This window comes from Myxocyprinus asiaticus, chromosome 23 (genome assembly GCF_019703515.2).
Source record: "Myxocyprinus asiaticus isolate MX2 ecotype Aquarium Trade chromosome 23, UBuf_Myxa_2, whole genome shotgun sequence".
Classification (NCBI taxonomy): Eukaryota; Metazoa; Chordata; class Actinopteri; order Cypriniformes; family Catostomidae; genus Myxocyprinus; species Myxocyprinus asiaticus.
Window position 1 is genome coordinate 14470267 of NC_059366.1, and position 14343 is coordinate 14484609.

Here is a 14343-nt window from a genome sequence, read left to right on the forward strand (position 1 = left end):
ATAAATCAACCTTATTGTGAAGTGTTACCAACATTTTGAATCTAAAGGCCGGATAATTCTTCTGTGTCAAACTTATGCCTTAGGCTATGCATACATGTTCTTTGTTTCATGAAATAAGCAAAAACGCAACAAAAGACACATCTGTTTACAACTTGTAAACTCTATGCTTATTGGGAGGCTATTACAATATTGAAAAACAATATATATATATATATATATATATATATATATATATAATTACACAATCAGCCAAAACATTAAAACCATCTGCCTAATATTGTGTAGGTCCCCCTCGTGCCGCAAAAACAGCACCAACCCGCATCTCAGAATAGCATTCTGAGATGATATTCTTCTCACCACAATTGTACAGAGCGGTTATCTGAGTTACTGTAGACTTTGTCAGTTCAAACCAGTCTGGCCATTCTTCGTTGAACTCTCTCATCAACAAGGTGTTTCTGTCCACAGAACTGCCACTCGCTGTATGTTTTTTGTTTTTGGCACCATTTGGAGTAAATTCTAGAGACTGTTGTGTGTGAAAATCCCAGGAGATCAGCAGTTACAGAAATACTCAAACCAGCCCATCTGGCACCAACAATCATCCATGCGATTATCTAATCAGCCAATAGTGTGGCAGCAGTGCAGTGCATAAAATAATTCAGATACGGGTCAGGAGCTTCAGTTAATGTTCACATCAACCATCAGAATGGGGGAAAAAAATGTGATCTCAGTGATTTGGACCATGGCATGATTGTTGGTGCCAGATGGGCTGGTTTGAGTATTTCTGTAACTGCTGATCTCCTGGGAATTACACGCACAACAGTCTCTAGAATTTACTCAGAATGGTGCCAAAAACAAAAAACATCCAGTGAGGGGCAGTTCTGTGGATGGAAACACCTTGTTGATGAGAGAGGTCAACAGAGAATGGCCAGACTGGTTTGAACTGACAAAGTCTACAGTAACTCAGATAACCGCTCTGTACAATTGTGGTGAGAAGAATATCATCTCAGAATGCTATTCTGATCTACGGGTTGGCGCTGTTTTTGCAGCACGAGGGGGACCTACACAATATCAGGCAAGTGGTTTTAATGTTGTGGCGTGTGTGTGTGTGTGTGTGTGTGTGTGTGTGTGTGTGTGTGTATACAGCAGTGTGCTTGCATAGGTGTTCAGTTTTTTCCCCAGCATGAATCTACTTCTCAAGAGATCCACACACTCCCACTCAGATTTGTATTGTTAAACAGATGATGTCTTCATTTTAAAAATAATTTGTTATTATTTCTTATCCAAAATGTTACTGCTTGAACCACGTTTGTCTCATAAAGAGCAATATCACTGTTTCATTGTGCTGGCTTAATCTTGCAGTCTAATTATTCTTGATAAAGTATGAATGTCTGTTTTTGTTTCTTCATGTAGAGAGCAGAAGGATCCAGTTTATCTGCGGGATAAAGTCTCACAAAAACATTCCAAGGAACAGTATGAGATTGCACAGAAGATAGAGCAGGAGTATAGCAAATTTTTCACAGGTTTGGATTTGGATTTAGCTTCATTTTGTCTTTATTTTGTTGTTCGCTTGATATTTACTATGCCTCTGTTGAAATTTATTTAAAAAGCAGTATAACAATGTGTCCTAACCAGGCGCAATGAAAAAAAGCATGGAGATAAAGCAATCAAAATCTCTTCCATGTGAATCTTGAGTTTTTTCCTAACCAGCAGTGAACGTGACAAACAACAGGGTGTTTTGATGGTTGGTTCGTTCCTTTTTCTGTCATGTCATGCTAGGTAGACCCACCCATAGAGAAATCTTATTGGTCCAAAATTCTGCTCGACATATCGACTGTGTATTGAACATCCAATATTATGGCATCTTCTATTTTGCTTTTTTCTAATTTAATACAATTTATTTCGTTAGAAAATAAGCAATCAGCATAACAATTTGAAAAGTGAGAAATTAAAGGAATATTTCACCCAAAAATTATAAATCTCTTATTTACTTAACCCTATACCAATTCAAACTTGTATGACTTTCTTCTGCGGTATGCAAAGAATTTTTTAAAGGATATATGATGTGCTTGTTTGTCCATACTCTGCAAGTCAACGGCATCCAACACTTTCGAGCTCCAGTATGACATAAAAGCAACATAAAGGTCATCCATATGACTCGAGTGGTTTAATCCAAGTCATCTGAAGCGATACGATCACTTTGGGTGAGAAACTGAAATTACCAAAATGTAACTGTACACACGCTCGGCATATGCTTCAAGCGCGAGGACATGTGAATGAGCTTCTCTCATGAAAGCGTCAAGGAGACTGCAGATGTCAAGATTTATAGTAAAAAGGGAGTTACATTTTTGTCTGTTTCTCACCCAAAAATAATCATATTGCTTCAGAAGACAGGGATTAAACCACTCGAGTTGTATGGATTACCTTTATGCTGCCTTTATGTCCTTTTTTGAATTTGAAAGATTTGGACCCCATTGACTTGTATTGTATGGATAAACACGCACATCATATATACTTAATGTGTTCCATGTGAGTTTGAGATGGCATAAAGGTGAGTAAATAATGAGAGAAGTATAATTTTTAGGTAAACTACACCTTTAACGTGGTGTAACAGTATAAGGATGGGCAAAGAGGAGGCGGGAACCAGCTGAACAGTCACCATAAAGTTTTAATGCAAAACTCAACATAAAACAAACAAATCATAACACAAACAGACACACACAACGCGGCCGTGTGCGTCTCTCTCTCCCGAACCGGTGTCTCCAGCTGCCTCTTATCTCACTCTCCTGCTGATCAGCTGATTCAGCGCCGGCCGTGCTCCATCACGGCCTGGTCACGCCCTCTTCGTCACACTCCTCCCCCGCCTGATTCAGTCCGGGGCACCACTGGTCTGACTAACTCCCCCCCCCCCCCCCCATCTCTGGGGGGGAGACCTTGCTCTTCCAGCCGTTTTGTCAGCTGGTGGTCCACCCCGCCTCCTGTGACGAAAGACAAGGGGAGGCGTGGGGAGAGGGAATGGGCAAGCGGAGACAGACAGAGAGAGAGAGAGGAGAGAGAGATAACTTGCTCGCCGGCTCCCGGACACGCTGTCGCCCTGTCCTCAACCTCTCCTCCGCTCTCTGGCGGATGCCAGCTCGCTCCTCCCCCGGCGGATGGCAACGAGTCCTCCGGCCCCTGGTGGACGGAACCACTCCTCCCCTTCTCGGCCGATGGCAGCGCCGAGGTCATCCCTCCTTCCTCCCTGGTTTCTGCACCACTGTAACAGTATAAGGATGGGTAAGGAGGAGGCGGGAACCGACTGAACAGTAAACATAAGGTTTAATAAAAACTCAACATAAAAACATGAAACAAAGATGAACTCACATGCTGCGTGCGTCTCTCTCTCTCAAACTGGCACCTCGGCAAGTTTTTATCCCCCTCCCAGCTGATTAGCGCGATTCAGGGCTGGCCGTGTGTCCTCACGGGCCGGCCCCTCCCTCCTCCTCATCACACTCCTCCATCGCCTGTCTCAGGCTGGGGGAAACCCCCGGCATGACACACTCCCCTCCCTTCCTGGAGGGGGGGCGTTGCCCTTGCGGCCGTGCCAGCCAGCAGGTCTTCCCTACCTTTTGGAGCCCTGGGAGAGACGAGGGGAGGGAAGGGGGAGAGGGAAGGATCGAGGCGGAGTGACACACAGAGAGAGAGAGGAGAGAGAGGAAAAACTTGCTCGCCGGCTCCCAGCTCCCAGACGCGCTGTCGCCTGGTCCTCAACCGCTCCTCCACCCTCTGGCAGACGCCAGCTCACGCCTCCCCTGGCGGACGGCAGCGAGTCCTCCAGCCCCTGGCAGACGGAAACACTCCTCCCCTTCTTCGGTGGATGGCAGCGGTTCCTCCGGCTCTCGGCGGCCGGCATCGACCCCTCCGTCCCCAGGCAGACGGCCGCGGCTGCTCACCTGGCGGATGGCAGCAGCGAGGACTCCGTGACAGCGCATTGCTCCTCCCTCCCGGGTTTTGGCACCAATGTAACAGTTAAAGGAAGGGCAAGGAGGAGGCGGGAACTAGCTGAACAGTAAACATAACGTTTAATGATAAAACTCAACAAAACAGTAAACACAGTCACACATGTCTCTCTCTCTAACTGGCACCTCCGGCTGTCCTTTATCTCGCACTCACACTGATCAGCTGATTCAGTGCCAGCCGTGATTCATCACGGCCCGTCCACACCCCCCTCCTCGTCACACGTGGATTTCAAATTTTCTTAATATCTGGAATGTCCCTTTTTTGCTTTAATGACAGCATTCACTCAAGCTGGAATAGACTCCACAAGTTTGTGCAAAACCTGATAATCCACGTTATTCAGAATGATTTGATTGTGTGCTTCAATAGAAGCAATCTGACCTTTTGTACAACAGAATTAACATTGTCGATGTCACACATTTGCTCATCCAGTTAGTGACCTAGAAATAGTGCAGAATCTGAAATATTACTAACATTTCTTTGTGCTTTGTCAAAATCCTCAATTTTCTGTTTCTTAATAGGTATAAATTAGGTCCTTTTGGACCCCACTGTATGTATTGATTAGCTGTGATTTGTAATGCTTCGCTCAACATTATCACTTTCATTGTGGACAGACAAGTCACTTGATGTAAACTTTTAGTTATGACACAATGTGATTTACAAACCAATCACCAGGACTAATATTTACTCTAACAAATACTGATGACTGTTTAGAACAGTTATTAACAGGTTTTTTTCTCTCTCTCTCTTCTAGGTATTGTTCAAGGAGGCACCTTGCCCTACATTTGCATTCAGATCGTAACTATTGTGGATCAGGAACAGAGTAAAGTTCTGTGGACGCCGCTGGGCTCTCCGTAGGGGTCTGAGAAGATCACTGCGAACTGTCTCTCACCTGAGCTTACAACACTAGACTTTATACACACCACATGCAATGGTACACTAGCATTACGAGCGTCACGTTAAGATAGTGATTCTTTTTTTTGTCAACATTAATTTTTATTATGTTATAAATTGTAACAGTCTCTTATTTGTATATGAGCACCTGTCTGAGTGTCAATAGGTGTGTGTTTATGTATGCAGATGCAGGACAATAGCACTGAAGTATTTGTTCATTTCCATTGGTCTTCCTGACGGACAGATTAATGTTTTAGCAATGCTGCAATTGAAACACTTGTTTACAGACAAATCAGTCGGTGAATTGTTTAAAGCCTGCTTGAATGTGTACACTTTGTTTTCTTAAAGAATTAGTTTAGCCAAAATTGAAAAGTCTGTCATTATTTAGTCATATTGTTCCAAGGAGTTTCTTCAGTAGAACATAAAAGAGCATATTTTCCAGAATCTCTACACTACTCTCACTACTACTTTTTTTTAATTTTTTTTATTTAATTTTATTTGTATATATATATTTATACAATGATAATGAATGGGGACCAGGGCTGTCAAGCTAAAGAAAAAAATAAGGCACCAGAAATGTAGTCCAAAAGACTCCATTGATTTGGAGCACCCATCATTCACACATTTCCACACTTTGTTTATTAAATATTTTGGCTAGTTTGATAAGGTTTCAGCAGCTTTTATAAGACTGCAGGACTTTCAACTAAGTATAAGAGATTTTTTTTATTTTTTTTATCAACCATGTCTGGGCCTTGTCATATGATAACACTGTATAGGTAACAGATTTACATTTATAGTCGTTATAAAACCCCAGTCCCCAAACTCTTTAATTGAATGGGGGGGGTGGAATGCTTAGGTGCTGTTCAGGCATAATGCGTTCTTACACTTTAAAGCTAGACACAGCAGGATGCATTTGACAATGCAGGTATCTCAAGATGCTTCTTAACCTGATGTGGCATCCAAAAAAATTTAGCACTCCTGCACAAGAAGCTGAAAAAAAGCTGCGATGTATGGCGCAACTGTCAAGACATTTGTTTAACGCATGTTTACATAAAAAAAACTATTGAAAACCAGTGTGAACGACCCCTTAGATATTCTGCAAAATATCATCTTTTGTGTTCATTTTGGTTTTGGAATGGCATGAGGGTGAGTAAATGATGACACAATTTTCAATTTTGAGTGAACTTTACCTTTAATGAAGTCCAGAACCTCAGAAAAGCAGCCCTGTCCCTGAAATCAGTTTTTACCAAAACGGTATGCGTGTTAACCTCCCATGTTGGACATATCAGCTCAAGGACAGAATACTCGTATTGTGGTTTCAGTGTAATTTTGTGGCAAAGGTTGTTGTGTGGATGGATGTCAATGAGTTTTGGTTTGAATAATAGTGCTTTTCAATTGGGCTGAGACAGACAGCAGCTAAGCGGTTTCTACGGGCCAAATGGAAGTGCCTTTGGAGATCTACTGAGCGTATGACAATGGCATGAGGTAAAAGCCTGGTATTTAAACAGTAAAACTTTTCAGATTGCACTCCAGGGCTAGACAGACCACTGTGTTCTATGAGATCTCAGCGTTCTCAAAGCAGAGCTTATATTTCATGAAAATATCCCATGTAACACTTGTACTCGTGCATACAAACTGAAGTACAGGCACACACGTGTATGGATGCAATATCATCTAAATATAGAGAAATATATTTACTGTATTTTTACTAGGCTATAGGCCTAGGGGAGTGTGACAGAGCAGTCATGTCTTAGCAAATATTAGTGTGTGTGTGTGTGTGTGTGTGTGTGTGTGTGTGTGTGAGAGGGGGGTGGGGGGGTTGGAGAATGCATGTTTATGTTTTGTCAGTCACTTTTATATGTAATACCCACTAAAAAAAACATAGAAAAGTTGCAGGGTAAACCTGAAATGGTTTTCTTACAGTAAATCTGTTTAAATGTTAGTGATTTTTCATTGCTATTTAATTTTCTTTTTTTATTATTAAAGTTATGTCTCATGCTGACCAGAAGCCCCACCGTTAATGTTGTGCCAAAAAAACAGTCATGTCATTTTCTTTCATTTTCTGTTTGCACTTCCTAATCAAATGAATTTGTAGGTTTCTAGTAGTGAATAGAAATGGGTACTATAATTTTTACTGTTATTTTTACATTTGTGGATCACTCCTTTTAAGAAACACTACATATGTTGTCATTTAAAAAGGGATTACTTTTTGCACATTCCCCCCCCCCCAAGCAAAATCAGTCCAGATATTAACCATTGGGTTGAAATTAGTGAATCTAACGTCTAACTATTTTTCTGAATAGCTAGTGTACGGTTTTAAACGAGAAGGATTCATCACAGTCAAGTATTTAGAAAGAACGATTAGAAGACAGGTACTGTTATGATTTGGATTTTCTTTTATTCTAAAAGAATGTGATTTGTATGACGATGTTCGACATTAATGCAACAATAAAAGTCCATTTATGTTTCACACAGTGTCATTAAATGCATCAAGATGGTGTGTGTTTGATTGATGGGAATATTCATTGTACTGCAGGGTGAAATCTCCATCATATTAAGGGTGTCATGCAGCACTCAAGCTCTGCCAGGCTCCTTCAAAAGCAACTGGCGGCTTCTATGATAGATTGACGTGTGATGTAATTGAGTGTGGAGCTGTCTTATTTGTTGCTCCTCCTTTAAGTTGATGCACTGCACAACCATGGGGAAGATGGGATGTTAATTACTGGAACAATAGCTGTGTCCGTACAGCTGTCAGCTGCTGTTTGGGGGGGGGTGGGGGAGTGTTACTGCACAGGGCTGTTCAGACTGATTCCTTACAACGTGACATGACGGTGACATTTTCTCATTTCTGCAATCATGTGCGAAAAATTCAGAGGCCTAACTGAATCTTGTTGTAGGAAAAATAATATTGACAAGCAATTGTACTTCTATGCCTTGTTGGATTGCAAAGCACCAGTAAAGGTTCTGTAGGTTTACACTCATGTCTTTGGACTGATTCTTTAATACTAGTTTTTATAAATATAGTGCTTTGAATTATTGTACTTTTAAAAACCTTCTAGTTTGCTTAAAGGAATTATTCACTCAAAAAAATTTTTTTTTTTTTTTTTTGTAATTTACTTACTCAAACAGCAGCAAGGACTCCACGACAGTGCATTGCTCCTCCCTCCCGGGTTTTGGCGCTAATGTAACAGTTAAAGGATGGGCAAGGACGAGGCTCACCATGTTTTATTTTTTTATTTGCAACACAAGGAAATTTTGAAGTATCTTCATGCAGCTGTATGCCATCCAACAACAGTGACAAAGGCTGTCAAGCTCCAATAAAGGACATAAAGCACCATAAAAGTAGTTAATACTTGGAATATAGAGCACAAGTTTTATTAAGTCACACAACTTTGAGTGAGGAATGGAATAAAAATGTTATTTGCTTAAAATCTCATTTGCGATCATGTTCAGATTCAAATATTATGGTTTGATGCATCAAAGTTAAATGATTAACTTTAAAACATAAAACATTTTTTTTTAATTATTATTATTATTAGGATACAACATTTTACAACTTTGCATTTGAAGTGCATACTATAACGATAATATAATAAAACACAACACGGATTTGCATTAAGCAATTCAGTCATTCATAACAGTGTAGACTTCCACTTGCACATTAATCATTTGTGAAACAAGCCTGAAATTAAATGTAACCCTAATTAATGTACACTTAATGGTCATAATTTGCTGCTTAAAGAGGCAATATATAATAGTGAGTTTCTAGAGAGATTCTTGTATTCATTACCTTATTGTGCAAAAAAAAAAAAAAAGGAGAACCAAATCATCAGGTAAGACCTAACAAATGTTCTCCTCGGTGGAACAAGGTCACTTGCTCTACTACAGCACATTTCCTTTTTTAAGGCTTTAGTGTTGTGTGTGTATTACTGAAGATGCTCTCAGCCATGCCAGTTCAGGCATTACAATAGAAGCACCTCCTCCAAGCTCACATCCTCATTTGGCTCAATTGCTGATTCCAAGTTCTGAGCTCCCTCTCAATACTACTCGGCCATGGGAACCCCCAAAAATACCTTTGCATTGCTTTAAGGCCTTACCCCAAACCAATATGTCCTTCAAGTACCCTTATCCCTCTTTTAGCAAGAGTTGAGTCTTCTGCTGGGGTATCTGTTTCAAGACAGCTGCTGACAGCTCCTTTGAACTTGAGAAGATATACATCCAAGTGCTAGACTAGTGATATAAGCAGTCAACCAAGCAAACAGTACATTTCTCAGCCTCAGTATAACAACTAAAGGAAGGTGCACTCTCTTCCACCATATAAATAAACTAAAATTCCCTTTAAGATCTTTTGCATACATAACATGTAGCTTCAGGAGAAATGTCAGTGTGTAGCTGTTATTAAGCTAAGCTATGCATCTGTCAACTATGCCATTCTTCTACGCAGCTCTTGCAGGAACCAGTTCTTTAGCACTCTAAGCTGACAGCTGGGCACGTTTTTCCAGGAAGATGACCAATTGAGGATCCTGTTGCCCTCCATAAATAACACAGCTGAAGCCAGGTCCACAAGATTCAATCCCTACCAAATGGTGGCCTACTAGGAGAGAAGACTATCTGTATGACAAGATGGGAAACCACTAAAACCGCCCTCACATTAAACAATCAGGGTTCTAAAAAATTATGTGTTGGATTTACGTATACGTAGATTTAGCAACTAATATCAAGTTATTTCAAATTAACATTGATATCACTATTTCTATATAAATCTGAAGTATGTATCATTTTCTGTGTTAAAATACTTTCTCCTATCCCAGCTTAATATGCAGAGGCAAATATTAGAGAGCCATTCATAGGTTCATTTTCTCAAAAACTGTGAACACTGTGTTTCTGTGGTGCTTTGAAAATTGCTGGTTGTTTTAAGCAACCCACTTAGACCTGCCCCAACAACGTTACTCAACCAATGGCGTGAGCTGGGGATGGGACTATCTCTTTGTTTGACCAACAGCAGACGGGGTACATACTCAGAAAGCTGTTTTGAAAACAATTTATTTGTGCAGTTCCGTTCGTTAATGCTAGTGGTGCAGAAATTACATCAGCTTGAATTTACTAGTGATGGGTCGTTCATGAACGATTCGTTCATTTTGAACGAATCTTTTATGTGACTCAGAAGAACGAGTAGTCTCAGAGAGTGATTTGATCATTTTGTGTTGGCCGTGCATGTGCATTGCGCAACCTCCGTTCGTTTGTTACGTGAAAACCGCATAGGCGCTGTACAGGAAACAGAAATGATTGGTTCACCTCTCGAGTCTTCTGGTCCAAGTCGTTCGTTCTTTTGTCACGTGACAGCCGTATACAGATTCCAGAGGTGAACTAATCTTTCTGTTTCTCATAATTTGTCGATGGCTGCATTATAATTTTTTCCTTTTTGGGACATGTGTTGGGGTGGTTTTGGCTATTGAAAATTTAACATTTTAATTTAATTGTGCTCAAATGAATGAAATGACTTGAATAAAGATTTGTTCATTTTGCTGAACGAGACTCAAAGATCCAAGTCAGTAAAATGATCCGATCTTCCCATCACTATAATTTACCTGGCTCTAAAAAAAATATCAACTGAGGTCAGGCATTAAACTTGATTCCCCAAAGAAGTGCATATAGAGCTACACACTTCAGCTATGCATATTCACATGTCTAAGGTATATGATGCATGAATTGACCAGGATCCAAGTTATGGAACAATAATCACCATAATGGTGACTACACAAAACGGCTATTTACAGTAAAATAACATCAATAGTACTAACAACTGATTAAATGCCCCAGTAAGTTCCTTTTAAACAAACATGCTTAATTTATTCAAACACAAGGGCTTATGGGTATTTTCCACAACCTCAGCTCTGTACTTGATCGTTTGAGTTAATAGTACTTAAAGTCTTAATATTATGGATTTGTAAGCTAAAGAAGTTCAAGGAACTCACAAATATTCATTTACTTTCTGTAACTATAAGATCACCATAAAATTAATATTTTGAGTTGTACACATGAATGGAAATTAAGTCAAGCTAAAAATGTCATGGAAAATTCAGGTGCATTTTTTGTGAAATATACATATTTTTAGCTATGCTAAATTCAAATAAAATATTGCATTCATTACAAATGACTCTTTTTGAATGTAGTTTATATAATATGCAATTTTAAGTCCAGTAATTACAAATGACTGAGAAAGTCATGAAAATTCATTGGCCAAAAAGTGTTGGAACCCTGCACAATGTTTTTCAACCACCAAAAGAATGCAATGTATTGTCAGAGGTCTACAGACATTACAAGCACACAAAGTTATAGACGTATTCAGAGAAAATAAACTATTTGACTTTGTTGTTTTTGATGGTATTACTGTCACATGGTTGGAGTTGCAACTCTTGTGATGTTGACAAAAGGGAACCCATAAACTTGAGTTATTTAGAAAACCCTATACTGCTTCTAAATAGTCAAAACTAAATGGTAATCTGACTAAAAACACACAACGTGCACTCTTCTATTGCCCCTTTGCACTTGCCCTAGAAGTTATGTGCTGGTGTGAGATAACATAAAAACTAACTGAGGTCAATTGTGAGGAAGCCTACAAATTAAGTGCACTAAAATTTTCTATTTCGTATTGCAGTCAAAGAAACACCATTCAGCTTTAGAGGGCTCAAGGAATTGTAAATTGTTGATAAACAGGGCTACTGCAGTTGAAGGTTAAAGAAAAGATTGTTGCCTGCAACCTGGCTAATATGTCCTCATTGATGACTGTTGGCAGCAGTATAAACTGCTTCATATTTAATGTCATGCATTACACTTACCTGACCCAAATCATGTCTCGTTAGAGACACACATATGCCTTATAATTTGTTAGCACTTCATTATAGGCCTACATGCGGACAAATATAAACTAGCCGCAAATTTGCCTCTCATTATTTTCACAAAATGTTTGCCAGAAGTTTGCAGCTCTTTGCTGGTAGCTCCGGCAAACCTGTGGCAACAAATAGATAATTTGCCCCAAGTTTGCAGTGAGCTCTCAATTTTTGTAAAGGATACCCTGAACAGAGCATAAGGGGCAAGCTAAGTGCAACCCTCCAAAGAAATCTCATGGTATTTTTACAGATAAAATAAATAAAAAAAAAGGTGGGGAAACAACTTTAAATGTATCGATTTGCTAATTTTAGATGGTCCATTTAAACACTCATACAGAAATGCATTACAAAACAGTAGACAAGAGAAAGTGTCTGTCCATATGACTATATACCAGCATACAGTATAGAATACCAGCTGCCAACTCTCTACAAATATTCTGTTTCAGCTGCTATTTTGGTTGAGGCAATATCATCGCCCAGACATGTAAATCTCAATCATAAAAATCATAGAGGTCTGTAAATCTTCTTTACACCTCATTCATGTTTATGTATGTTTATATTTAAATAATGACTTATTTTAGAGTCTGATTTCACAGCCTTTCATGTTACAAGCACACATTAGCTTTGTCTTTCTGTCTTTTTTAAATTAAGATTAAAGTGTGTATCAACAATTTTTGGTTATCCTCTGTTTAATCAGGGAAGGTTAACAACAGTTATGAATGGTGTTAACAATTTAATATTCTTTTTCCTTCTTCATTTTAATCATTTTACATTTTTTCTTGTATTTTCTTTAAAATGTATATGTAAAGCCATTTAAATTACCACTGTGTATGAAATGTGCTATATAAATAAACTTGCCTTGCCTTTCTGTCTTTTTAAGCAAACAAAGGATTCTCAATAATTCTATCAACAACACTTATTCCTTGAAACGTGGCAAGATCTTAATACAGCTCTACTTCAATTTGAGAGACCAGGTCAATAGACTGGTTCAATAGAAAATCAAACTAAGCAGGTCCCTGATCATTTACAAAGCTTATCTCTTATCCTTTGGGGAAATTGCTTAGACCTCAACGATAAAAGCACTACCAAAGTACTGAGAAATAAATCGGTTTATGTGCATTACTGGATATGCTAATACACACGACACTGTCTGCCTTTGACCTTATAGGATTTAAATATATGACAGGGGCCACATCGCATTTTACATAGTCCATGTGTTTGTGTTTTCCTTTCCCTTTCCAATGCGCAATCCTGAAACAACATGCAGAAGTCTGCGTGTCACGCAGCACGCTCAATATGCTATAATTCTACACGCGCACGAGAATAATAATGTCCGTTCGGTTCGCGAGCGCTTTGACCGTCTTTATTATAACGGTTTGGCTCCGCCCTCCTACCTGTAAATCTCCCCAACTATCTGTGGAGCAGATCTGACGGGCAGCCTGGATCAGCTGAGGAAAGTGAATGAGGACAGCGACATCTCATTGATAGCGAAATAATTGCCGAAACGCAGATATGTGAACGGGTTCCTCCACCGAGCCGCTCAAGACTACAAAGAGCAGTTTCTCTCCCGGCTGAATAGCTTCGAAGACATTGATTAAGTTGGTGTTTATGGGAGAAATATCGATTAGACACCGCTGAGGCGACCCTGTCAATGGAGCTTGGACGTACACACGCCGTCTGAGGAACACCACCACCAACGGACAGCCGTTTTCCTCCCCTCAGAAATCCCCTGCTTTCTCACCAAACGAATATTTGTGTTAGACGCCGTTTTATTTTGAAAATATGGAAAAAGACGAGGACAACCCTTCAAAATGAAAAATTTAAGTCGTCATTAATGCGGATTTAAATGTCTCGCGCTGAGGGAAACGCACTCGCGATTTCTCCTCACGCTCTCCAAACAGCTTATTTTTTTCTCGCAGAAAGATATTGCTCAAAAATATTATTCACACTGAGCAGACGTGGATAGAGAAAACCCGAGCAGAAAGGAGAGGGTTATTTGAAGCAATATGGCTGATGGCTGGGGTTGGGGCCGCTGGCAGGAGCTCTCCAAAGCTTCTTCTCAATGCTAGCCGTGGCAGATGGCAACGGATCCTATGGCAGCAGCAGCAGCCCTAGAATGAGTAACAATATCATATATAATAAAAATTCGGACTCTTCTGTCTCTATATCGAAGATGGACGTGATCATCCCGTTCTCACCAGACGTACCCTGTGACAGCAATGGTCAGCGCATGTGGTGGGCTTTCCTCGCCTCATCCATGGTGACGTTCTTCGGGGGTCTCTTCATCATCCTCCTGTGGAGGACCCTCAAGTATCTGTGGACTGTCTGCTGCCATTGCAACATCAAACATAAGGTAATGATCGCAAGCCTTTCACTGTATGTGTTGGTACAGCTTTTGGCACAGTCTCTGTATAAAGCACCGTTTGATGGAATTAAATGGCCATGCTATCTCTGTGTTTGTTTTGGCAAGATCTTAACAAAATGACATTTGGATGGTAGTGGATTGACATTCATAGAAATGATTCATTGTTGGGAATGCACTGTGTTGCAGAAACCAGCAATCAAG

General features: G+C 39.9%; 2 protein-coding genes across 14 annotated transcripts in view; both read left to right on the forward strand.

Annotated features, from left to right (window-relative positions):
- dlg5a (discs, large homolog 5a (Drosophila)) overlaps positions 1–7618 on the forward strand; it is an 84881-nt gene extending 77263 nt beyond the window's left edge. For all 4 annotated transcript variants that reach the window (XM_051651279.1, XM_051651282.1, XM_051651281.1 and 1 more), the window contains exons 32-33: positions 1411–1520; positions 4748–7618. In XM_051651279.1, coding sequence (XP_051507239.1) covers positions 1411–1520; positions 4748–4851 — 214 coding nt within the window. In that variant the 3' untranslated portion in view covers positions 4852–7618. The remainder of the gene's footprint in view (positions 1–1410; positions 1521–4747) is intronic.
- A 5410-nt stretch (positions 7619–13028) lies between these two features.
- kcnma1a (potassium large conductance calcium-activated channel, subfamily M, alpha member 1a) overlaps positions 13029–14343 on the forward strand; it is a 312165-nt gene continuing 310850 nt past the window's right edge. For all 10 annotated transcript variants that reach the window (XM_051651297.1, XM_051651298.1, XM_051651289.1 and 7 more), the window contains exon 1: positions 13029–14130. In XM_051651297.1, coding sequence (XP_051507257.1) covers positions 13840–14130 — 291 coding nt within the window. In that variant the 5' untranslated portion in view covers positions 13029–13839. The remainder of the gene's footprint in view (positions 14131–14343) is intronic.